We start from the raw sequence: 27,364 nt of genomic DNA, 5'->3' as shown, positions 1-27,364 counted from the left end.
TTATGACTATAGATATATGTATTGAAATGACTGTAAAATACATAGTGCTAAAAACTGAGAGGATGAGGTCCTTTAAATCCCATTTAAGTGGGATAAAATGAAACACATATTCCTTTCCCATTGAAAACAATGATATTTGAAATTATTAGAACATTCTTTGGTAAGTTAAACTTATGAAATATTGATTTCATAAGATAGATTGTTTCATATAAATATGCATACTTAATTCAAAATCATTGAGATTTTCATAAGCATTACATCAACAATTCTGCAGCTAACGATTCAATGCCTCAATTATTCAAATTAAATAAAGCATGCATATAACTAGAATATTATCATAATTGCCTATTTAAATAAAATAATTGTGTAAAAGGATTAATGCTTAATAGCCATAAGTATCAGCAGCATGCAATGCTAGGATAAAAATTATTTTTTTAAATGTTAAATAAAATAAAATATTGTAGAATAACGGGGAGGGGGGGGAACTGCAGACATTCACAATTTATCAAAACAGTAATTTTCAAGATTCACTGAAACTTAGCATGTTTTAAAGTTCATAATTAAAGCATGGAAAGCAATCAATTTACACAAACCTGAAGCATAAGAGCATGGGGGGAGTGTACAAAAATTGAAGGATTTTCCTTTGGTGAAGATTCAAGGCAGAGCTGAGCATCCGTAGCCTTGGCATTGTAAGTGAAGGCAATACTACTTGCAAGTTTCCCATCATACAGAACTTGTTTGTGATGTTCTGCCAGATGAATGTCACTTTCAGACTTAAATTTGAAAGTACTCTGGGGAAGAACAAGAAAACTGTAATGACACTCTGAAACAACAATATATTTAAACTGTTTTAATCCAAAAGAGAACATACATATCAAGTGAAATATTTACCACATATCAACATTGTGTTGTTCTTTTATATGAAAATTAAATTATCTTTATGGTATGATAAAATATTGTCATTTTACTTGTTTTAAAAAAGTTAATCAATTTAGAATAGAATCTTTAGAATCAGAGAATCTGGGTAAGTATCTCTTATTCAAATAGAACTTCTATGTATATAATATCTACTGGATCATGACTTCAACTCTTACAGTAACATATATACAAAAATATACAAATATAGTATATATTTCATAATGACTTCTACTTTTACAGTAACTCACACATGCAAAAACCAGATAGGACATATATTTCTGTACAAATGTCATTAAAATTTAAAGTGTTTTGTGGGCAGAGGAACTCCTAAGGACAGACCAAATTCCACATATGTACTATTTTCTCCATCTTTTAAAATTAAAAGTAATATTTGTAGGCACAACTATCCCCATACAACTAAAACAAATGGAAGTAGCATTGAAGAAGCATTTGGAATACATGAAATACCCTGGAATAACTTGCTCAAAATGGAAATAGAAATGTGGAGTCACCAATTTTAGTTTTCTTCTCTGAACTCCACATTACACATGACAATGTTTCTGAACCTGATACTTGTGCAATACACTTGTAATACTCTTGTAGTAATGATCAGATGGGATGAGAGATGTCAATTTATGTCATTTAGAGTGGGATTAATAAAAACTAAATTGAGGCAGTAGGCATAATGTAAACAAATAAAAAGAGATAAAAGAAAAAATTCTCAAGAGAAATTTGTAGCAATACTACTGTTCTGATGGATGCAAAGGAACTGATGGAGAGAGTGAGAAAATGAGGTTTAAGTGCATAAAGAAAAACTGTAATCTCAGGGTAAGTAAATGTGCTGATCTGGATCAGGAAACTTCCCATATGATTTTTTCCAGATATGTATGGGTCCACAAACAAGAAATATAGCTGGAAGATATGAATTCCATTACTATGGTGGCCCCAATCCAGATCAGGTGCCTTACACATACATTATATTCATCAGCCTTTACTCTCTACAAGCTATTTTTCCACATGTACACGATCTAGCGCAGTCACTAACACAAAGGTCAAGAAGGCCCATCTCTTGATCAGCAGTATTAACGGGGATGCTACCAGCTATTATATTGGGATTGCCAAATTACTTGATTTTTTATGATAGTTATGCCAGTTGTTTCTATATGTAATGTAGAGGGAGAAAGAACCCAGGGGTTCTTGTTTTAAAAGCCTTTATCGAGGCAACGGATCACTGCTGGAATGTCTAATAACCTGTACATCTGCTTTTTTCCCAAATCGCCTTCATTTCACTTAGGGAGTTATACTTAGCTTGACGGAAAAATGCTGAAAGGGATCATGATAGCCATGTTTATTTGAAAAGATGTCACATTGAGGAGGGGGCAATCTTGTTTTCTGTTGCTCTGAAGACTAGGACACAGAGCAATTGATTCAAATCGTAGGAAAAAAAAGATTCCATCTAAACATTAGGAATAACTTCCCGATGGTAAAAGCTGTTCAACAGTGGAATATGCTACCTCGGAGCATGGTAATGTCTTGTTCTCTGGAGGTTTTTAAGCAGAGGCTGCATGGCCATCTCTTGGAGGGTGCTTTGATGATGTCTTCCTGCAGAGCAGGGGGTTGGACTGAATGGCCCTTAGGGTCTCTTCCAACTCGATGATTCTATGATTCAACTGTGCCTTCAATAAGGTATGACTTTATCATAAGTAGTCCTTCCATAACATTTTTAATGAAGTGGTATATAGGGATCTAGTGTCAGGTGGACTCAAGACAGAATCCTAAGGTGGTGAGCAAAGAACTGACACACTGCTGTTCTCTCTCAGACTCTCTCTACTGTAGGCCTTGGAAAGTACATCAATAAAACTGGTCTCCTGGATTGTCAGCGGGAGGACTCATTTTATGCAGGAGCAGCACTACTGGATTACACATACGTCTTCCTTACTTGCTCACCCTAAGTACAGATGTGGGGAAGGCACCCCTTTCATAATGTAGTGCTGTACCTTGTGATATTTTCCATATTTCATGATTAGAAAAACAACATGTACAGTAGAGTCTCACTTATCCAACATAAACGGGCTGGCAGAACGTTGGATAAGTGAAAATGTTGGAAAATAAGGAGGGATTAAGGAAAAGCCTATTAAACATTAAATTACATTATGATTTTACAAATTAAGTACCAAAACATCATGTATTACAACAAGTCGATAGAAAAAGCAGTTCAATACATGGTAACATGATGTAGTAATTACTGTACAGTAGAGTCTCACTTATCCAACATAAACGGGCCGGCAGAACGTTGGATAAGCAAATATGTTGGATAATAAGGAGGGATTAAGGACAAGCCTATTAAACATCAAATTAGGTTATGATTTTACAAATTAAGCACCAAAACATCATGCTTTACAAAAAATTTGATAGAAAAAGTAGTTCAATACGAAATAATGCTATGTAGTAATTACTGTATTTACGAATTTAGCACCAAAAATCATGATTTATTGAAAACATCGATTACAAAAATGCATTGGATAATCCAGAATGTTGGATAAGCGAGTGTTGGATAAGTGAGACTCTACTCTATTTACAAATTTAGTACCAAAATATCGCAATGTATTGAAAACAGTTGACTACAAAAACACTGACTACTAAAAGGCCGACTGCGTTTGATAATATAGAACGTTGGATAAGTGGAGGTTGGATATTTATTTATTTATTTATTTACAGCATTTATATTCCGCCCTTCTCACCCCGAAGGGGACTCAGGGTGGATCACATTACACAGATAGGCAAACATTCAATGCCTTTTAACACAGAACAAAGACAAGACAAATATAGGCTCCGAGCGGGCCTCGAACTCATGACCTCCTGGTCAGAGTGATTCATTGCAGTTAATTGCAGCTGGCTTGCTCTCCCGCCTGCGCCACAGCCCGGGCCTTAGAAATGGAGATGAGTACAAACTCCCAGAGTCGGACACGACTAGACTGAATGTCCGGGGAAAACCTTGGATAGGCGAGATTCTACAGTATTTTCAAATTTCATTGGTCACAGAGTACTACAGATTCCACATACCAAAGTACTATGTTATTTACAAAAATGATGAATTGATTGATTGATTGATTGATTGATCACCAGATGGATAGATAGATAGATAATAGATTCATGATGATATGTTGCAAATCCTTTTTAAACTGCTACAAAAGAACAATCCAAAGCTTATTTGATTGGGCAGAACTAGCAGAATCGTTCACTGCATTCTAGCTTTAAAGATCAGTAAGTAAGACTATTTACAACTTTTATTTCTTGTTTAACTGTGAACTCAATTGTCCTTATAATTTCCTGGAAGAACCTAAAGGATGTACAAACCCACTGTTCTCTCTCCACCATGGAGACACTTTTTGAATGCCTGGCAGGAAAATCATGGTGGTGGCAGCTAGGGGCAGCTGGCTCCTGATGTGGCACTGGCACTTGTTGAGGATTGACTCTCAGTGTATCCACGGGTCACATCAAAATACGTAATACTGGCCCCAATGTCTGTCCTCAACTTAAATATGTCAATTTATATGCAAGTATATACAGTAAATCCATAAGGTTAAACCCAATTATTACCAACTAGTATAGAACCATTAAATCAAGACAGCTTGGTAACACTCTTCACTCAATTCTGAAAATTTATTCTACTCTAGTTGAGACAAACAACAACATTTTAAAATACTTTTAAATTGTAACAACTAGCTACATCTATTTCAAAGGACTCCCAAAAAAAGAGACAAAAAGATGATGAAACTACGTTGCTGCATCCATGTTAAAAAGATTTTGAATAAAAATATTAAAATACATTCCAGATTGATAAGATTAAAATTTTTAATAATGTTTATACAAATATGTATCTAGATAGACAGATAGATAGATCATTTTTTCCTTGAGGTATTCTAAGTGCATATATTATATTGCCTAACACAAACATTAGAAAAATTAATGCAACAAGACTGGATTAATTTTTTAAAGTAAAAATATGATAAACCACTACCTTATATCCAGGTCCTAACTGATGTATTGCAAATATCTGTGCTGGATTCAAAGCTTCTGTGAATACATATACTGCTCCAAGTTGACCACAAAAAACTCTATTTGCATCAGCAGTTTCAGATGATCCCAGAAAGCATTTATCATAGCTCTGTATTAAAAATACATAAATACTTAAACAAAAATGCAATTAAGAATATATACAAAGAAAAAAAGTAACCTATAATCATTCACATAAAATTAATTTTACATTGCCATGTAATACAACTCATCATTACTATTTTTCTGAAAAGAAACTATGAATTCTCTGTTAAAATATATTTCCTTTCTTTTTTAAAAAAAGGGGGGGGGCTACAGTATTTTAATTAAAAAATCTAACTGGCTTGCTTGGAATGTAAATCAGAAATGTTTTCCATTTCTGCAAAAGATTAGCATTTTATGGCATATTAATTACAAATAATTGTAATTTGTAACTGAAAATTCTGAGTATTCTGAACTCAGCCGCCCTGAGTCCCCTATTGGGTAAGAAGGGCGGGATACAAGTACTGAAATAAATAAATAAATAAATATTACACTTTTGCTGAAACTTTGAGAGAAAGCTATGATCCTTTGGCATTATAAAAATTGGAAATAAAATTTAGAGGACTGTTAAAGTGCAAGATCACTACCTTTTTAAAATATGTATTTATTCATAATAAATAAATTATACAAGTCACACACAACTGACATTAAGACAAAAGATACTCTAAATCAGTTAAACAAGTAATCACATATTTTTATAAATTTAATCTCTACGTGCAGCCACCTCCCATGGGACATGTGTTCATTCTTATTATTAATGACACTATCTTAATTTGAAACTCAAATCAGCGATATCTAAAATACACATTACATGGGTATGTGTATTACTGGATTTTCTGACATCCCTATTTTTACTTATACAGCTATAAACCCGGATCCCCTCTCCATACTAGAATAGTAGCACTGTTTCTTAATTTGTTCTTCCCTGTCACGTATTCCACTGCGGGAACAGTGAAGCAGTTCTCTTCAATACTGATTTCTAATATAATCTTCACTGATTATTGATATTGGTTCTCCTGAAGAGAAAGGATATTTGCATACTTACAAAAAGAAGCAACAGAGATTGTGCAAATGTGCAAGGGAAGACATTTAACTCCCCTCTCTGAGTGTAGTTTCTCTGATAAAAACTGAGCTCTGCACACCCATTTTCAAATAAAAATCTAGATATGAGAACTTCCAGAAAATATTGCACATCATATAAGAAGGCCTTAGTAAAGGATATACTACCAGCAGACAGATTCATTTTCTAATAAGTTGTCTGATAAAGGGCCCTTCCAGACAGGCCCAAAACGCAGGACCTGTCTCAATTTTACCTGAGGTATCCAAACGACGCCTCATGTAAAAGCGAATTAATGCGGAGTAAAATTAATTTTCCCGGTTTATTCTGCATTAATTAAGCACCTCTAAAGATCTGAATCGTAAGCTAAGGACCGGGTCTTTAGAGGTGAAGGTCTTGTGGGAACTAACTCCTGGGACTGCTTCCTCAGTAAAATTATATATATATAAAGGGGTGTGTGACATACATCGTTTGTGTTCACATGCCAAGCCATATCACCATAGGATACCAGTTGACCATTCACATAACAGCGGATTTCACTATTTCTCCAGCGATTATAGATGTGTACAATGCTAATCATGTACCACTAAAAAGAAACAGAAAAATAATTAATAAAGCAGATATATATTTTATATACACCACACACACATCTTATTTTAAAGTATTTTAGAATGTAATACAAGTACTGATGAAATTTTGATAATCTTATTTATAGTTTATCTTTAACTATTTTTACTTGCATTTTTGAAGCCTGTTAATGAAAATGAAGAGCAAATCCAGGCACCCTGAGTACTATTATGAATTCTAGTGGGTGTGAGCATTCATCTTTGAGAAGGCATAAATCACAGAGACCACTTTATATGTCTGTACTTGTAGAAAGGCTAGGATCAAATTTAAACATCTCACGTCAATACCAGAGGGGAAAAGAGTTCCCAATATTGAATCCTTCCAGCCTTTTTTAAAAGGATGTTAGAGTGAAACGTTTGAGTTTACATGCAGGTTAGACTTGGTAATCTCATGATCCCGTGTAGTGGTAGATGTGATTGTAGCAACATAAAAATATATATTCATGTTACTAAAGAACAGTACTTTACAAGCTCTTTAAAACTAATGGAAAATTGATGCTTTGTTTTGGCTGTTGTACAACATAGACTCTTCAGCTACACTTCATTTTCTTTTTGGAATGCTGAGGAACTACATTTAGAAAAGACAAGAAAAATGGACAGAAACTTTGTTTTATATGAAGTATTTGTTTTAGCAATTAATTTATTAACTGCCTTTTGCAAATAATTTGTTTTCTATAGTATATCTGCTTCAGAAATGTTCAGAATATATGAATGCAACTAATAATGAGACTAAATTAACTTTTTTTTAGTGTTTCACCTTTTGAGTTAAAGTGCAATTCTATGAATTGTGAATTCTTTAACTCATTGCTCTTTGGGGTTGTATGTTTTCCGGGCTGTATGGCTGTGTTTCAGAAGTATTCTCTCCTGACGTTTCGCCCACATCTATGGCAGGCATACTTCACAACTTCTGAGGAGCCTGCCATCGATGTGGTCGAAACGTCAGGAGAGAATACTTCTGAAACATGGCCATACAGCCCAGAAAACATACAACAACCCTGTGATCCCGGCCATGAAAGCCTTCGACAACTCAATGCTCTTTGTTATAAGTTATATAAGGTCTTCATGCTTACCTTACGAGGCTGGAAATCATACTTTACACAGTGTTGAAAACCTTTGCCTTTTGACTTCAATGACGTAACTATTAAGCAATTGCCGACAAAATGAGCAGAGTATCCAACACCTTTACTAGTGCGAAAACTGGAATAATAAAGAAATTAAAAGCATTTCAAGAAAACTACTTGAAGTATGTAATTCAACATTTTAAACATTCCTTAACTATAATCAATGTTCCCTTCTAATAAACAAAGAAACACAAATAAGTCCTCTAAACAGATTTCTTTGGAACTCTGAAATAATTTTTAAATGGTGAAATAGCCTTTTATTAGCCGCAGAGATAACATCTCAAATGTTTCTAACTTTCTGATTATGTTTTTCCTCTCAGCCATTACTAACCTACATTGCAACCCCTGATTTAAAGATTACGAACTGAAACCACGTTTTTGTGACCTGTCTTTATCTCATCAGTTTGGGGCAAAAAAAAAATATTTATTTGACACTGATTTTGAAACATGACCAGCAGAGGTGTCAACTCTGCATTCAAGTGAGAAAGATCCTTGTCTTTGAGCTCTTGTTTCCATGACTTTCCAGACATGATTTTGCCTTGTGGATTCCAAGTAACTCTTGCCTTGTAATACCTTGTTTCCGTGCCATGTGGATTACAGTTCTTTGGGTTACTTTGAGTCTTGTTCTTGTCCCTTGTGGCTTCCTGCTGTTTCCTGCTTGGAAGGTGATCTCTGTGTGGACTATTCCTGATACTTTGTGGGACTAAGCACAGTTCCTGTTTGGATTACAACTTTGAGAGACTTTGAGGGCTATAACCTCTTTCACAGAAATAGAACAAAAAGGAGAGGAGGGGGAGTAGCTTTATATGTCAAAAACAGTTACGTTGCAGAAGAAATGCAAGACTGTAATCTGGGAAACCAGTTAGAAAGCATCTGGATAAGAATCAAGGGAACCGGGACTCAAAAAGATCTTGTTGTGGGTGTCTACTACAGACCTCCGAGTCAGGATGAAGGACTTGATGAAGCCTTCTGTCAACAGCTGACCAAACAGGCACAAAGAAGAGATATAGTAGTCATGGGCGATTTCAATTATTCCGATATCTGCTGGAAAACAAACTCAGCCAAGAGTACAAAGTCCAACAAATTCCTCACTTGCCTTGCAGACAACTTTATGGTCCAGAAGGTAGAAGAGGCAACAAGAGGATCAGCAACTCTTGATCTAATCTTAACAAATGTGGAAGACCTGATCAATACAGTTGAAGTGGTTGGATCCTTAGGGGCAAGTGACCATGTGCTCCTGGAGTTTGCAATACAAAGGAATGCTGAAACTAAGACAAGTCAAACACGCATTCTCGACTTTAAGAGAGCTGACTTCCAAAAAATGAAGGAATTACTGAGCGGCATTCCATGGACACCAATATTAAAAAACAAGGGAGTTAAGGATGGATGGGAGTTTTTCAAAAGTGAAATACTCAAGGCGCAAATGCAAACAGTGCCAACAAAGAAGAAAAATAAGACAAGTGCAAAGAAGCCAGAATGGATGTCCAAAGAACTTCTAACTGAGCTAAAGCTCAAAAGTGACATGCACAAGAAGTGGAAAAGGGGAGAAATCACCAAAGAAGAATTCAAACGTATAGCCAACACCTGTAGGGAAAAGGTTCGCAAGGCTAAAGCACAAAATGAGCTCAGGCTTGCCAGGGACATAAAAAACAACAAAAAAGGCTTTTTTGCTTACGTTGGTAGAAAAAGGAAGAAAAAGGAGGCGATAGGGCCTCTGCAAGGAGAAGATGGGGTGATGGCGACAGGGGACAGGGAAAAGGCAGAACTGCTCAATGCCTTCTTTGCCTCGGTCTTCTCACAAAAAGAAAGCCATCTTCAACCTCAGCAACATGGAATGGGCGAAGGATTGGGGGAACTCCAACCCCAAATAGGGAAACAAGTTGTCCAGGAACACCTGGCCTCTCTAAACGAATTCAAGTCCCCAGGGCCAGATCAGCTACATCCAAGAGTATTGAAGGAATTAGCGGAAGTTATTTCAGAACCACTAGCAATTATCTTCGAGAGTTCTTGGAGAACGGGAGAAGTCCCAGCAGATTGGAGGAGGGCGAATGTGGTCCCTATCTTCAAGAAGGGAAAAAAGAACGACCCAAACAATTACCGTCCGGTCAGCCTCACATCGATACCAGGCAAGATTCTGGAAAAGATCATCAAGGAAGTGGTCTGCGAACACTTAGAAACAAACGCGGTCATTGCTAATAGTCAACACGGATTTACCAAAAACAAGTCATGCCAGACTAATCTGATCTCTTTTTTTGATAGAGTTACGAGTTGGGTCGATACAGGGAATGCTGTGGATGTAGCCTACCTGGATTTCAGTAAGGCCTTCGACAAAGTCCCCCACGACCTTCTGGCAAATAAACTAGTAAAATGTGGGCTAGACAAAACTACGGTTAGGTGGATCTGCAATTGGCTAAGCGAACGAACCCAAAGGGTGCTCACCAATGCGTCATCTTCATCATGGAAAGAAGTGACAAGTGGAGTGCCGCAGGGCTCCGTCCTGGGCCCGGTTCTGTTCAACATCTTTATTAACGACTTAGACGAAGGGTTAGAAGGCACGATCATCAAGTTTGCAGACGACACAAAACTGGGAGGGATAGCTAACACTCCAGAAGACAGGAGCAGAATTCAAAACGATCTTGACAGACTAGAGAGATGGGCCAAAACTAACAAAATGAAGTTCAACAGGGACAAATGCAAGATACTTCACTTCGGCAGAAAAAATGGAAATCAAAGATACAGAATGGGGGACGCCTGGCTTGACAGCAGTGTGTGCGAAAAAGACCTTGGAGTCCTCGTGGACAACAAGTTAAACATGAGCCAACAATGTGATGCAGCAGCTAAAAAAGCCAACGGGATTCTGGCCTGCATCAATAGGGGAATAGCGTCTAGATCCAGGGAAGTCCTGCTCCCCCTCTATTCTGCCTTGGTCAGACCACAACTGGAATACTGTGTCCAATTTTGGGCACCACAGTTGAAGGGAGATGTTGACAAGCTGGAAAGCGTCCAGAGGAGGGCGACTAAAATGATCAAGGGTCTGGAGAACAAGCCCTATGAGGAGCGGCTTAAAGAGCTTGGCATGTTTAGCCTGCAGAAGAGAAGGCTGAGAGGAGACATGATAGCCATGTACAAATACGTGAAGGGAAGTCATAGGGAGGAGGGAGCAAGCTTGTTTTCTGCTGCCCTGCAGACTAGGACACGGAACAATGGCTTCAAACTACAGGAAAGGAGATTCCACCTGAACATCAGGAAGAACTTCCTCACTGTGAGGGCTGTTCGACAGTGGAACTCTCTCCCCCGGGCTGTGGTGGAGGCTCCTTCCTTGGAGGCTTTTAAGCAGAGGCTGGATGGTCATCTGTCGGGGGTGCTTTGAATGCGATTTCCTGCTTCTTGGCAGGGGGTTGGACTGGATGGCCCATGAGGTCTCTTCCAACTCTACTATTCTATGATTCTATGATTCTATGATTCTATGATTCTTGGACCTTCATTAAGAACAGTTAAGTACATTAGTTGGTGATTCATCCACTCTATTGACTTTGAACTATATTTGCTTGTGCTTGCTTATATTCTACAATAAACAGCTTGATTGCTTATATTCTGGGCTCCAGTGTGGTTTTCAAGGTGTTTGTGCTGCCTTGGGGTGCAACACAGGGCTTGGTAGTATATTTCCCCAACCTCCTTTCCCCCCCCACAGAATCAGCCTTGGAGGCAAAGAACAGATCTGGCTTGGTTCCTCCTTTGTCTCTCCATCTGTGTGTCTCCAAACATCCTTTTCCCCAGAGAAAAACAGCCTTTGAAGTGATCTGAAGGGCCCTCAAAGAACAGTTCTTGTTTGAATCCTAGAGTAGAAAGGGACCCAAGGGCCATGCAAATCACACCTCCTGCCACTTAGAAACACACAATCAAAGCACCCCCGAGATGCCACCATGCCCCAAGGCAGCATCTTCCATTGCTAAACAGCTTGGCTCCCCTCTTTTCTTTCCCTCTGTGTCTCTCTCTGGACTTGATGAGAAGCTGGAGCCCCTTTGTGTTGTAGCCTAGCCTCCATTTGAGCTCTCAGGTGACCAGAGATCAAGGTAGGAGATCGAGTATGGTTATCCACCAAATATCTGCCCTCCCAACGGCCCTGTCATAAGCTAGACGCTCGGTTTGTGGGGCCCTACCGAGTAGTGGCTCAAGTCAACCCTGTGAGTTTTAAACTTCAACTTCCCCGCTCTGTGTGAATTCACATTGTGTTTCACCAATCTTTGCTATGTCCTGCTGATAGGAGTCCATCCAGATGACGGACAGAGACCACCCCCTCCAATTTTGAGAGAGGGAGATGAGGACTTTGAAGTAAAGGACATTTTGGACTCTCGTTATTGCTGCCGCCAGCTCCAATATTTGGTAGACTGGACTGGGTACAGGCCGGAAGAGCATTCTTGGGAGGACACTCAGGATGTCCACTCCCCAAATTTGGTGGCTCGTTTTCATCAGCTTTACCCTTCCTAGTCTCAGCCTCGGGGGGGGGGGGCAAGGGGGGGGCTTGGGAAGGGGGATAGTGTTGTGGCCCAGCCTCCATTTGAGCTGTCAGGTGACTCTGAGGTAAGGTCTGTTCAGCCTGTGATTACCCCTGCACCTGCTTTGCCAGAGGTACAGCCAGAGTTTGTCCCTGCACCTGCTTTGTCAGAGGATTCTGGATTTGGGCTTGAGATGCAACCAGAGATGTCTCTATTCCCAGTGGATTCTGGGACTAGAGACAGAATGGTTGCAAGTAGACAGTTTGAACCGCATTCCTGTATGCGGTCAAGGCCAGGCCTTCTAATGCCAGAAGGCCTGGCCTTCGGATGCTGAAAATGCTGAAAATGTTAACACAGGAAGGGCTAATGAGCTTGACAGGAGAGAAGTGATAACTCAACAACGGAAAGAGGGAGTCTGTGTGAAGGAGTAGATGGCTGCTTTTGAAGTGAACTAATAAGCACTATTCTCACGCTTTGAGGCCTTGAATTTCTCTTAAAAAGGTTTGCTTTCTCTGACACAGACAGAGGTAGCAACATTGCCAATGCAAGAGAGAGAATCTTTGCTCCATGTTCCTGTGTATTCCTGCAGCCGTGTATCTTGCTTCAAGTTCCAGCCTCGCTTCTGCCTGTGAATCCAGTTGAACATTCCAGTGACTTTGCGTTTTAGATTTCTATTCTAGCCAAGACCCTCGTCTTGTCTTTCAGCATTGACTTTATACCTTGGACTACCTTGGAGTTTGATCCTGAATTCTAGTCTTGTTTCCAGTTTGACTTATGCCTTGGAATTAATTCTTGTTACCTTGTTTGGCCTATTTTTGATACCTTTCTTGGGACTTCCTTTGATATCCGGTTTAGACTATGTTCTTTGAGTGACATTTATAGACTCTTGCTTCAAGATTTTCAAGTACTTTGCTCTTGTGGATTTAAGCCCATTTTCTTGACTCTGAACTTTGATTTTGCTATTGCTTGCATATAATCTTCAATAAACGGCTTGCTTGCTTGTATTCTGGGGCTCCAGTGTGGTTTTGAGATGCCTACGTAGCCTAGGGTGCAACACTTTGTGTCTCTTTGGGGTTCCAGCAAGGAAGACTGGGGGGGGGGGGTGGAAATTGCCATGCTCTTGGGAAGACACTTTAACCACCAGAGGTCAATAGTATGTTATTTGTAGTTTGTTGAAGCACCAGCATTCTCTGGCACAGAAAGTTAACACCCTCATAGAACTAATCTTCCAATGACTCAAGTCAGGAGGTGCTGTAGTTTTTAGCTTTGAAGATGTTTTAATGGATTTTACCTGTGATTTTTTTTAATGCCATTGATATTTAATTCATTTTAAAGTTTGTATTTTTGTAGATTTTTAATTGTATTAAAATGCTTTTAATGTAAGCTGCTCTGACTCCCCTTGTGGAGCGAAAAAGAGGCGTATAAATAAATATAATCGTATTGATCCATAGCATTGAGCCATAGCAGTTAAAGTGATGCCAAACTGCTTTAATTCTACAGTGTGGGTGCACCCTATGTTGTTAATTGGGCTCTGTTAGAAGTATTCAGAATGGGCACAGCACTACTTGGGAGAAAAGGCTCAAGATGTTGTAAAACTACAGCTCCCATGATTCCATATCATGCAGTCAAGTAGTTAAAGTGGTGTAAAGATACATTTCTTATATAGCATAGATGCACTCTAAGGAAGCTAAGGCAAGATAAGCAGTAGATACACTTTGAAGGAAGGGCTATCTGTTTATCTGGTTTTCTTTTCCATCACTGGAAAAAAATTTATTCTAATACTTTTGTATTTAAAGAAGGAGGTTAAGTATACAGCAGCTGTAACATACCTTTTTGGTCAAATTACAAAGAATGAACTTTTTGCTGCTGCGCATTACATTTGCAAGCAAATACTTTTTTTTAATTTCAAAGTAATAATATTGAGATGTGCATTTGATTTGATGGCTTATTAGAGTTCAGTATTTACTGTATAATAAATATGGTACTATATCCTAATTCACCTGCTAGTCCCAATGGCATTAGATTCATGGATGAACTGCTGAATGGTTAGCTAAACATTATTTAAATCCTGCTGATTCAGTGAATCTATTATAATTGGAATGAGCAACTGGATTAAGTCCTAAATTAAAAGTTTTAAGAACAGGATTTTAAAGAAAGCTACAATGTAAAGGAAATGATTGAATGAAAAAAGAAACTAAGTTCATTCAAAAATAAATCTAGTTCACTCATCAGTTGGTGAACTACACCATCACTAACAATTGTTAAATAGTAAATACTGTACATGATTTGTTTGAAAAGATGGTCAGATTTCTATGAGATGCAGCTAGAGCTAAACCTCTGAAATACCATGTTCTGTCATCTTTGATCATACACAGATTGAGCTTGTAGGGAAATCTGTCGATTTATTGTTGTAAATTTGTGTTCTTGTTTGGATTTTATATTGTGACGTTGGGCAAGGCCCCATGTGAGCCGCCCTGAGTCCCTTCGGGGAGATGGGGCGGGGTACAATAATAAATTATTATTATTATTATTATTATTATTATTATTATTATTATTATTATTATTAATCTGAACAAAATCAGAAATCCACCTTCCTCATTTCAAAAGATATTGTAGAAAACTGACATTCTGCTTTGAATTATTTTCAAACATGAGAGGATTTTTACTGCAGGATATAGAGCAAAAACTCTAATCACATCAATTATCAACTTGTGAGGAAATATTTCATGTCCATAACAAAAGGAACTAAGAAATCAATACACCGATAGTAAGGCTATTTCACATACATAATGTTCCCTGAATAGTCATACAAAAATTATGTGTTTTTTTCTCCTGTATACTTGAACACTATAGTAATTTTCAAAAGCATATATACATGGGTTTATCCTATTCTTCCCATGCCCATGTGAAGAAAATGGCATATGTGGAACGATCCTAAAACTTTCTTTGAGTCATGGGCCATCAAAAACAGTCCATCCATGCCTATATTTGATTCATTAGCTCACTTTCCTCTATCACCACTTAAAACAAAATACTGGAATGCTGTACAGAACATAGGAACAAGACTGACTGTTCAGAAGGATCACAAAATTTAGGAGAAAAGTAAGCCTTGATGAAGATACACAAAGAATTTATATAGGAAGAATTTGCTCTACTGGCACACACTTATCATTCTCTAAATGATCTCATGTACTGCCCCTTGGGAAATAAAACTGAGAATGACAAAGAAAAACTTCCCTACAGTCAAGTAAGATATTTAAATATCAGCACCGAAATGAAACAAGTTCCAAAAAAACTATGATAATTAAGTCTGAATTCCATAAAGTGGTCTAGAATCATAAGAGCATTTTGTTACATGGAGTGTCAAATTCAACAGTTATACTAGTACATCTTAAATAAAACAACTATACATTGAAGTCCAAAATATTTCTCGGCTTCATAACTTTGACAACCATTTTATTTCCTTTGTGAATATAACAGAAAAAATTATATTACAGTTCAATTAAATTTGATATAAGCTCAATTAATAAAAAAAACTCAGTGGAAGCTTAATCTACTTGATATAAAATCAAGTGTAGATTCAATTCAGACTACATTCCAGAAGTTAACCATTGTTGGTGTAAGTAATAAACTCAAATTTATATCACTTTATTAGGATTTTAGAAGTCCTACAGTTGTAGGTGATGCATTTTACTTGCATGGTGGAGAGTGTCATTCAAAATGTACATATTCAAAAGTGAAATTAAATGCATCAAGACTGAAATCCTGCACACATTTACATGTGAATGAAGCTGTGCGGAGCTTACAGTGCTGCACTGCACTATTAGTTCATTCATTTTATGTATGTTTAGGAAAGAAAATTCAAATAATTACTATACAAGGCATTTTCTATTTCTTAAGACACTTTCAGCTTCTTACAATAATCTTTTAAAAGCCTTATTTCTTTTTAAACAGTTGTCCTTTGTTCTGAAGTAAGCATGCACTACACTGACAGAAGCAAATCTTTTAAGCAAATATTTTAAATGAACTCATTAATAATTTATTTTTTAAAAGAAAAGAACAATGATAAACTATGTCCATTTCACTTACCAATAAAGATACGGTTTATCCTTATCTACATTAATATTGTTCAATGGATCCATGCGAAACCAGGTGTTCAGCGTAAATCCATTTTGGTAAGGCCACTTGGCAATAGGAGGCAATGCAATTGCCTAAGGAAGAAATAAAAAAGAAGCATACAGTATTACACTATTTAGCTAAATTAAACTTGTAAAAAAATGAAATCATTAACAGTAGCTAAATTCTCAAACCCAACCATGGCATAATCCCATAATTAACGCAAGGAGAGTGGGCCAGTGGTATGCTGTTACCAGATTGTGAAACCTGTCTCAGGATAATAAAGTAGGAGACAATAACTCAGATATCAAAACACAGAAAATACAGCAAAGTACCATATATGTAGAACATTTGTACAAACTTGTATCTTGAAACATATCTAACAGTTATTTTAAAATACTGTGAAAGACAGAAATTAAAACTTACTGCAGCACTGCAGCCTGGGAAGTTGAAAAAAGTATCAGGACCATGTCTCTGTGGCATCTGATTAAGGACTGACAAAAGCTTGACTGCATGTCTAGGCTGTTAAAAACAACAAAGCCGTAAAACCTTTATATATATATATGACCACTTGATAATCAAATCCTTGCAATGCATGAACTACTAGTTATTTTCCAGAAAAACTAGAAATAAAATTTAATAAATATCAATTTGTTATTATTATTTCATAATTATTTAGCTAAACTTTTGAAAACACAAAATGCCATGGACAAATAATCCTAAGTATCTCTGCATTAGCTACAGCTTACCCAGATTCCATTTTCACCACGAAGCATGCTGAACAAAAGCTTCAACTCCTTGACAGTAATGCTGTAGCTGGCAAGTACCCCCAACATATCAACGAGCAGATCTTCAAAGAAAAATAAAATTACTCCACTTGCTTAAATTTTTGCCAAAATAATAGTTTACAATACAAGTTGGACTGATGATTAAAAGTAAAATTTATACACCCTATCCCATGTTCAGGCCCCTAGTGGCACAGTCTGTTAAAGTGCTGAGCTGCTGAACTTGCAGACCAAAAGGTCCCAGGTTCAAATCCCGGGAGCGGAACGAGTGCCCGCTGTTAGCCCCAGCTCCTGCCAACCTAGCAGTTCGAAAACATGCAAATGTGAGTAGATCAATAGGTACCGCTCGAGCAGGAAGGTAACAGCGCTTCATGCAGTCATGCTGGCCACATGACCTTGGAGATGTCTATGGACAATGCCGGCTCTTCGGCCTAGAAATGGAGATGAGTACCAACCCCCAGAGTCGGTCACAACTGGACTTAACGTCAGGGGAAACCTTTACCTTTTTTTATCCCATGTTCTTCTCCAAAATATATAGCTATCATTCTGAATTACTAACAAAGCAAGCCTGCTTTTAAATGCTTATAGAAATGAAGTTCAAGATCCAGCATTGTGTAGTGGTTTGAGCATCAAACTACAACTCTGGGGAACAAGGTTTGAATGGCCACTGAGGAATGGAAACTCACTGGATCACCTTGGGAAAATTGCATCCCTCAAACGAAGGCAAAGATAAAACCCTTCTCAACAATTATTTCCAAGAAAAGCCTCTGATAGTTCGTTCACCTTAGGATACCATGAATAAAAAGGCAAACACTGTTTTTTGTAATTGGGTTTTTGCTAGCATAAAATGCAAATTTTAGCTTCTAGAAAAGTTCACTGGTTTTGACAAATGAAAATAAATGATAATTGAAACTATTTTATTAATTTCTATTCCACATAACTCACCTACCACACACACCTCTTTAATACTTCCCATAAACGCATAGAAAGAAAATTATTTAGAAAAAAAATGGCCAAAAATGCTCTACTGGGGTATGTAAGGGCATTTCAGACACATTTGGAAGCACCCTGGCACCTCTTTTGAAATTGATTTCTTATTATTAAAAAAGGCCTCTTCTAGACCTAATGTGGCACAGGAACCCTAACACCTTGGTGAAAATGCCACTACAGGGTGTTTGAGGGCATTTGGAGGTAAACTAATTGGAGCTGAGGTGGGGTATGTGGCATTCTAAGGTCTCCTAGGGAATTAATGCAGCAGCCCCTAGCCTTCTATTGTTGTTTATCCATGCTGAAAATGTCATGATTGCTACTCCCATAATAATAATAATTATTATTATTATTATCATCATCATCACCACCACCACCACCACCACCACCATCTACATTTATATACCGCCCTATTTCCCCACTCAGGGCGGTTTCCAACAAAAAATGGCAAACATTCAATGCCAGAATACACTAACAAAGAGAAATAAACCAACCTCCCAGATCCCAAAAGAAAATTCACAGCTACAACAAAATTAAAATTATAACAGATAAACAAAATTAAGTAATAACACAACCAATCAACCAATACATATTTAACATTAAAACACGACAGAAATTTAAACAAAGCTAAAATCTATTTAAAATTATTTAAATTTTGATATAGCCAGCCAAGGTAGAGTGAAACGTCATTTCCAGTCTGAGGTAATTAATTATACATTATATTCTAAAGCGCCTCCTTTCTATATGCTAAGGAAAAAATATGTTTTTATCAGTTTTTTAAAAGAGAGTAAGGAGGGGGCCGTTTTTAGTTCTTTGGGGGGAGAGTTCCAGAGTCAGGGGGGCAATCACTGAGAAGGTCCCCTCCCTCGTTGCCACCAGCCGCGCTTGAGACAGGGGTGGGATCGAGAGCAGGGCCTCCTCCTTATACTGTATGAGTTCATGGTTCAACCACCAAACTCAACTCACTGAAAACAGGTTATGTAATCTAACCTATATCTTAATTGGGGGCAAGTAATGAGCAGTAGGCATGCCACCACTATTCTTCCACAGACTCTTTGCCTTAACACACATGTCCTTTGCCTATTTGTGTATTAGTCAATGGAGACAAGTTGTTCCTTATACTTAAGAGCCAACTCTTACAAGAACCATATTGGTATATTGTAGGACAGATGGGAAGGCAGTGGCCATGGGCAAGCCTGAGTGCCAATTTTGCAGCACCTGGAGCATGCGTATTACACCCTAAAACAGCAAGTTACAAAAATAATTTAAAAATATTTCCTACATATGTGGGGGAATTTTTAAAATGAAAATCCATCAAAATAATGACAAATTGTTATGTCTCCCACTTCCTGAGTGCTCCATTCCCTAAGAATGACTCAAAATGTTTTAACAGAACAAAAATAATATCATTTTTTACATGCCCCATATGTGGTGTGACATGTACAGGAATAGTGTTCACATGTTACATTTCATTATCCCTGGTTTACATCAAAGGAGGAAAACAAAACAATAATAATAGCTCTGTAAACTAGACTCTGGAAAACATTATAAATGCCAGAGAACACATAGATTGGTACAACATAAAGGAGAAACAACAAAAAAACCACAGGGTTGATAGGATTCAAGTCAAATTGATTGAACTTATAATTTAAATTGCTTCTCTGAAGGTGTACATTTTAATGATTAAAATCAAAGCTTTAATAATCAGTGAGGAAAATTCTATTTAACCATTATTTTAGTAGTTAATGTTTAATATATTTAATACATATTAATAGTTGGAGGTTTTATTAGAAAAGAATTATTCTGAACTGGATTTATTTTTAATTAATCAAAATGGTGTGGTAATTTGGTCATTTTAGTACTGAAGCAAAATAAACTTGTAGAGTCATTCAGAAAAAGAACCAGCTGTAATTGTTCAAGTAATTTTAATATTTTTGTCATGACACATCAACATTACTACCACCAACAGGCCCTTCAACTGTATTTAAAAGGTTTATTCTTCTGGTTTTTGTTCATCAAAAAACATTAACAGAGTGTTCAGATTGATTTCTCATAGATTTGGTCAACATATCTCCCTAAATTTTCTATTCATTTACCTTCTCTATCTTTACACTTAGTCTGAGAGATAGGGAAGAGAGACAAAGAGAGCGAGAGTGAGAGCACTTCATGTACAGAACAAGCCTGGTCAGGTTATCTCCAGTTTCCATAAACTGCTATTTACATATTCACGGACAACCAATGAAAGTTGTTTTTATTGGTATTTAAAGGGTTACCTCTTGCCAGAGATTTTTTATGAACATTTCAAAAACTAATTTAAATCAACTACTTTAAAATTAATATAAATAAACTTAGATCTAAATTATACATTTCTCAGACTTTGGGCAAGTGTCCAGAGAACTGTTTGGACAGACTTTTTAGGATTATTTCTAGTTACTGTGACCAAATAATGTGATTCAAAATGCTTGAATTGGTGATTTCAACCACATGCCAGTTTCACTCTTATCCATCTTGGTTGTTAAGTTCTGAGAGGAATCAGAACCAGTGACTATGATGGGCTGGATAAGGTACCATAACCTAAAGTTGAGTTTTGGTCAAACAGGAGCTCTGAGGATTGATAATCCTCAGGTCCATGAACAGGGTAAACACCATGTCCTGGGTGAGGATGCACTTCCCCTGAAGGAGTAGGTATGCTGTTTGGGAATACTGCCAGACACATCATTATCTCTGAAAATTCGATTGGGCTCCGTGGCTTGGAGCACTCGGAATCTTCAACTGTTCGACCAACTACAGCTTTTCCTGAGAGAGGAAGTCTGTCTGCACAGTCCATATACTGTGAAATGGGCCAACAGATAGCAACCTGACGTAAGCAAAAGTTGCAAAATGCTCTGGAGATTCTCTGAACTTTGGGGTAGGGAGTGAACGGCTGGGTTGGTTCTGATTCAGAACTGGCCTTGCTGTTCACATGGGCCAGTGCCACTACCCCACTTTCTGAATACAAGGCATTTCTGATGACATGTAAAACTCCAAATGGTTTCAAATCTCAACAACTGAAGGCACACATCTCCCTGTATATATGCCAACTGAGTTTGCTAGGGAGATTACCCTTTGTCCTACTAGTGAGTTCAATATACTGTACTAGCTGTGCCCGGCCACGCGTTGCTGTGGCGAAGTCTGGTGGTATGGGAAATAAAGTATTGAGGAATTGGTGGTAGTTAAGGTCAAGGGTAAAGGTTTTCCCCAGACATTAAGTCCAGTCGTGTCTGACTCTGGAGGTTGGTGCTCATCTCCATTTCGAAGCCGAAGAGCCGGCATTGTCCGTAGACTCCTCCAAGGTCATGTGGGATGACTACATGGAGCGGTGTTACCTTTCCCGCCGGAGCAGTACCTATTGATGCACTCACATTTGCATGTTTTTGAACTTCTGGGTTGGGAGAAGCTGGGGCTAACAGTGGGGGCTCTCTCCGCTCCCCCAAAGCTCAGCGCTTTAACACGCTGCACCATCAGGGGATATTATTTCCTAAAGGTTGTGAATATACAATATTTCTGATTGGTTTTTTTTGTTTGTTGGAGGCAAGTATGAATGCTGCAATTAGGAAAAATGATTAGGATGTAATGGCCTTGCAGCTTTAAAGCCTGGCTGTTTCCTCCCTGAGTGAATTTTTTGTTGGGAGGTGTTAGCTGGCCCTGATTGTTTCCTGCCTGGAATTCCCTTGTTTTCAGAGTGGTGTTGTTTGCAATATTTTATGTGCTTCTACTGTCTGTGGCCTTGAGAAAACAGAGGATTTTCCAGACATTGATGATGGGAATACTTTGTTGAGAGGTGTTAGCTGGCCCTGATTGTTTCCTGTCTGGAATTCCCTTGCTTTCAGAGTGGTGTTGTTTGCGATATTTTATGTGCTTCTACTGTCTGTGGCCCTGAGAAAACAGGATTTGCCAGACTTTGATGATGGGAATACTTTGTTGGGAGGTGTTAGCTGGCCCCGATTGTTTCCTGTGTGGAATTCCCCTGTTTATTTACTGTCTTGGTTTTAGAGATTATATTGTTCTGCATTATTCTATCCCAGTAATTATTTCATATTAAAGAAGAATCTCACTTATCCAACATTCGCTTATACAATGTTCTGGATTATCCAACGCAGTCTGCCTTTTCATAATCAATGTTTTTGTAGTCAGTGTTTTAAATTCATTGTGATATTTTAGTGGTAAATTTGTAAATACAGTACAGTAGAGTCTCACTTATCCAACATAAACGGGCCGGCAGAAAGTTGGATAAGCGAATATGTTGGATAATGAGGAATTAAGAATAACCCTATTAAACATCAAATTAAGTTATGATTTTACAAATTAAGCACCAAAACATCATGTTAGACAACAAATTTGTCAGAAAAAGTAGTTCAGTACACAGTAATGCTATATAGTAATTACTGTATTTATGAATTTAGCACCAAAATATCACGATATATTGAAAGCATTGACTACAAAAATGCGTTGGATAATCCAGAACGTTGGATAAGCGAGTGTTGGATAAGTGAGACTCTACTGTAAATACTACATAGCATTACTGCGCATGGAACTACTTTTTCTGTCAACTTTGTTGTATAATATGATGTTTTGGTGCTTAATTTGTATAACGATTACCTAATTTGATGTTTAATTGGCTTTTCCTGAATCCCTTCTTATTGTCCAACATATTCATTTATCCTGCCGGCCTGTTTACGCTGGATAAGTGAGACTCTACTGTATATTGATAATCTTAAATTATCTGCTTAGAACTGGATTATATGAGGCCCCTTCTTCACAGCTGTATAAAATGCCCACTGAAGTGGATTATATGGCAGTGTGGAGTCAAGATAATCCAGTGCAAAGCAGATAATATACTATTATAAATGGGTAATATATCTGTGTGGAAGGGCCTTGAGTCTACACTGCCATATAATCCAGTGCAAATTAGATAATCTGTGGAAGAAGTCTAAGTGAGGCCTAAATCTGCCTGTCCCCTAACTGAAACCTGGCTGTCCCTTGGTTGCTAGGCAACCAAGTGGGCAGAGATTAGCCCTCTAAACTGGCAGCAATTGGATAAAAAAAATTATTGCTCTCCCTCTAATTAGGACTTTATTTTTCTTTTCTTTTTGTTGTATCAACCTTGAGGCGTGGATGATGGGTTGTGTTGTCAAATTTTGAGGTTGGGGGGCCTGTACTTTTGTTGTTTTGTGAATGCCGTGATGCCATCACTCTTTTATATATATAGATAACATTATTTGTATTGTGAATTGAACATTTTTAAAAAGTATACATTGTATGAGGCTGCAAGAAACAGCCTGCACCTGATTATGGAATGTCCTCTCCTTGGAGGTCCAATTAGTTGCCACTCTTGCTTTATTTAGGTACCAGTTAAAACCTAGCAACTCACTCAATCTCTTTGTTTCTGTATATGATTTTAGACTGTTCTAACCTTTTTAACCAGCTTTCAACTTTTCAACTTGTTTAAAGTGTTTCTAAAATATTTACATTATTTTTATTATTTTAAAACTTGTTTTAAAGAGCTTTAAACAATTCTAAGATTTGTATATCTTACCACCGTAAGATCATGTGATAAAAAAGGGGATATACGTAATTTAAGATGTGAATAAAATACATTGAAAATCATATTAAAAATTATATTTAACATTTTAAATCTGGATTTTTATTTTTTTAAACAAACAATTTTGATGAACCTTGAGAAAAAAGGCTTATGTACAGATGTGAAAACAAGACATAAATTCAATCACATTCAATACACTTTAATGTATAAATTACAAAGCAAATTTAAACATTTTAAGAGAGAAAAAACAAAATTGACATGAGGAACATTGTTTAATCTCTATATCCCATTCAAGAATATGTTATATGCTGTTATGAAAATAAATTTTATTAACATCAATGATTTCTTATTTAACTCAGTATCACTCAGCTTTTTTGTTTTAATTTTTTATATTTAGATATGGAGTTTATTTTCATTAATATCACAATTTGGTCTAAGACCATTTTTTAAATTATGATTAAGATGGCAAATCTTGATGAAGAACTGCAGGTGAGGGAAATCAGTTTAAATGTATGTATGTAGCAATGTAAGTCATATGGGGGAAATTACTGTCTTTATAAATTGTATAATAATTCTTTGATTGCTCAAGCTTAGTTATATTCTATTTCACATTTCTTCAGGACACTTTCATTTTGACATCAGTAGGCATGGCTCATAAAACAAATGAGGCAATAATTTGCTAATTGCTAATGAGGGCCTGTTCCTATATGGCCGCTCCATCTCTCCATCATAAAATCTACCTTAACTGTAATTAACCAGGGCTTCTGCAGCATTAAAAATCAGATTATACTTATCTGTAGTGGTTTATACCTGCAATCATATCATCCACAGTACTCATCTTCAGTAGCACTTGTTCGATTAAACCAACTTCTGTGCTGGTCTGTAAATTGCGTACGCTTTTACGAAGGATGGCGGTGAACATACTCCAAATTTCTGCTTGACATGTTACATCACAGTGCTCTAAGAGTTCTGACATGCATGTTATACTTTCTGCATCCTGGATTATAAAGTTCATCTCTAAATCGAATTCTCCACCAACCAGCTGAAAAATAAACAAACACAAAAAGGTTAATTTACTGACCAAGCTTTGATAGAATTCAGGCAAATACTTTGTATTTACCAGTACTCTAACCAAGGTTTTCTTTTTCTATTGTCATTTTGAGAATATGTAGCACTCTCCTAGGTTTTATGAGATGACTTTATAACTGAATATTGCAAACATAATTATATTATTGAATATTGCAAACGCAAACAAATTGCCGTTTTATATAAACTTTCAGCAAACAGGAACACAAATTGTATATTTTATAGTGAATCTGGCACATATACAAAATTCAAGCACCTTGCAAAACTCCAGTACAGGATCTGCTTGCAGCAATTAATGTTCTGGGATCACATAATAAACAGAATCTTGTTACTCAGGATTTAAATGCAACTACACTCTTGTTGAGAGTATTTTGACTGTGAGGGGACCTTGTGTTCTTTTCTAACTTTATGATTCTATGCCAAGCCCTACATAAACCATAAAATACATGTGAATTCATAATACAAATTTAACTACAGTGTTCCCTCACTTATCGCTGGGGTTAGGTTCCAGGACCACCCGCAATAAGTGAAAATCCGTGAAGTAGGGACGCTATATATTCATACATTATTTTAGTAGTTATATACTATTTTAAGTCTTTATCAACCAATCATATGTTGATAAATTGCTTCCTTCTCCTCTCATTGCCACTTGGGCTCCTTTTCTCTCCCTTTGGCTTCTCCTTCCTCCCTTCCTTAGGCTGTAAATTGTAATTTTTTATGATTTATAATATTCTTTTAGAGTTTATTGAAAAACTGCAAATCAGCGAATCTGCAAAAAACGAACTGCGAAGTAGTGTGATGACTCATGGGCCTTGTAGTCCTGCTCATGACATTGTAATGCCTGATGAAGAAGAAAACTTGGGTTTTTTACCTTCCCAGTCAGAACTGGAATCTTCTCAGCCAGATCCTTCCCAGGCAGATCTGGGAACCTTGCACCTGCAAGAAAGTTGTGTCCCAGAAGTATGTCAAACAAACCCTGAGCCTACATCTCCCGTGTTCTCTCGCCATGAGTTTTGTAAACAACAGAGGGGTTTGGAAGCAGCTTCGCGCAGGAGTGCGAGGATAGCAGCTAAGAATGTACCCAATTAAGTCTGCTTTTCGTGAGAACCTTTAAGGAGTCAAACATCTGGTCTCAGAGTTTAGCTTTCGTTTCTGGTTCCCAGAGAACGGCTTCGGCGGGAAAGTTAGACTCTATATAGGTGTTTTACCCGCGTAGTAACTTCGCGGAGTCAATTCGTCAGCCTCCGGAGCGGGTTGTGTCTGGACAGCGCGCTCCGATTCAAGCCTCGTTCCTGCTCAAGCCTTGCCTTGTTTCCAGCCTTCGCTCCTGTTTCCCAGCCTTTGTTTACCTACGGATCTTGCCTTGTTTCCCAGGACTAAACCTTGCCTTGTTTCACGGATTTTACCAAGTTATTCCACGGACCTTGTTCTTGTTCCTCGTTACCTTGTTCCACGTTTCAAGCCTTGTTTCAAGTATCAAGTTATTTCTTAGCCTTGCTCAAGTTCATGGACTAAAGGACCTTGTCATCTCCCCTCACTTTGCCTGGCAAAGTGAGTGTTTCGGTTATTGGATTACAACTTTGGACCTTAATATTTCATATTGGGCATTGTTTCTTTGGACTAATTTTGACCTTCCCTGAAAGGTCTACTTCTGGACTAACTTTTACATTTGCTTTTACTAACTTTATATATTTCCTTAATAAAGATATTAGATAGAATCTGGCCTCTGCGTATGGTTATTGGTGCTCTGTAGCCTGGGTCGTGACAGTTTGACTCCGCCACCCTAAGCACCAATTAACCTCGGCCAGAATGTCTACCGGAACCGTACCTGGGCCGAGCGGCCAGCCGATTACCTACACCATCGACAAGGATGAGGTGGACCGAATCCGTGATAAGCTCAATGCACAGGATGGGGAAATAAAGGGTTTGAAGGAACGCGGAATCCGTCTTCCGGCCATGGCGTTGCCAACCAAGTTTACTGGAGAAGCTTCTAAGGTTCATGTTTTCCGTCGCCAATGCCAAGCTTATCTGGAGGCCCGTGATGCCGAGTTTCCCCAGGAAGACATCAAGGTGGCGTGGATTTACAGTCTCCTAGACGGGCCAGCGGCTAACTGGGCGACGGCTCTGTTCGACCAAGCCTCCCCACATCTAAGGTCAGCGCAACACTTCTTGGACCACCTTAAGGCGACCTGGGGAATCGAGGACAATTTGGAGGCCGCCGGGCACAAACTCCGCCGCCTCTTCCAAGGAGACAGACCCATGTCTCAGTACATAGCCGAGTTCCGAGTGCTGGCCCACAACACCGGCTGGAACGATGTTGCCCTCAGAGGACAATTTCGGGAGGGTCTCAACATTGAAATGCTGGAGGAAATCTCCAAGGTGGATCCTCCCCAAATGCTGGAAGCACTCATCGATCAATGTTTACGGGCTGAAGTCATGATTGCCAACAGAAAACAGTGGGTACAAGGCCAGAGCGGTAGAGCTGGGGCAAAA

The 27,364-nt window shown here is 37.9% G+C and overlaps 1 protein-coding gene across 1 annotated transcript in view; it reads right to left on the bottom strand.

Annotated features, from left to right (window-relative positions):
• The window catches only part of LOC134297377 (neurobeachin-like), a 90,873-nt gene extending 65,955 nt beyond the window's left edge, over nt 1-24,918 (bottom strand). The window contains exons 1-8 of the mRNA XM_062974716.1: nt 24,596-24,918; nt 17,182-17,282; nt 16,859-16,954; nt 16,406-16,527; nt 7,770-7,896; nt 6,540-6,659; nt 4,940-5,086; nt 594-791 (exon numbers count right to left, since the gene is read on the bottom strand). Of these exons, the coding sequence (XP_062830786.1) occupies nt 594-791; nt 4,940-5,086; nt 6,540-6,659; nt 7,770-7,896; nt 16,406-16,527; nt 16,859-16,954; nt 17,182-17,282; nt 24,596-24,800 (1,116 nt within the window). The 5' untranslated portion in view covers nt 24,801-24,918. The remainder of the gene's footprint in view (nt 1-593; nt 792-4,939; nt 5,087-6,539; nt 6,660-7,769; nt 7,897-16,405; nt 16,528-16,858; nt 16,955-17,181; nt 17,283-24,595) is intronic.
• Nucleotides 24,919-27,364: the final 2,446 nt, after the last annotated feature.

Source organism: Anolis carolinensis, chromosome 3 (genome assembly GCF_035594765.1).
Source record: "Anolis carolinensis isolate JA03-04 chromosome 3, rAnoCar3.1.pri, whole genome shotgun sequence".
NCBI classification, from domain to species: Eukaryota; Metazoa; Chordata; class Lepidosauria; order Squamata; family Dactyloidae; genus Anolis; species Anolis carolinensis.
The sequence above is the reverse complement of the archived record's forward strand: the minus strand, read 5'-3'. Positions and strand labels throughout refer to the sequence as shown.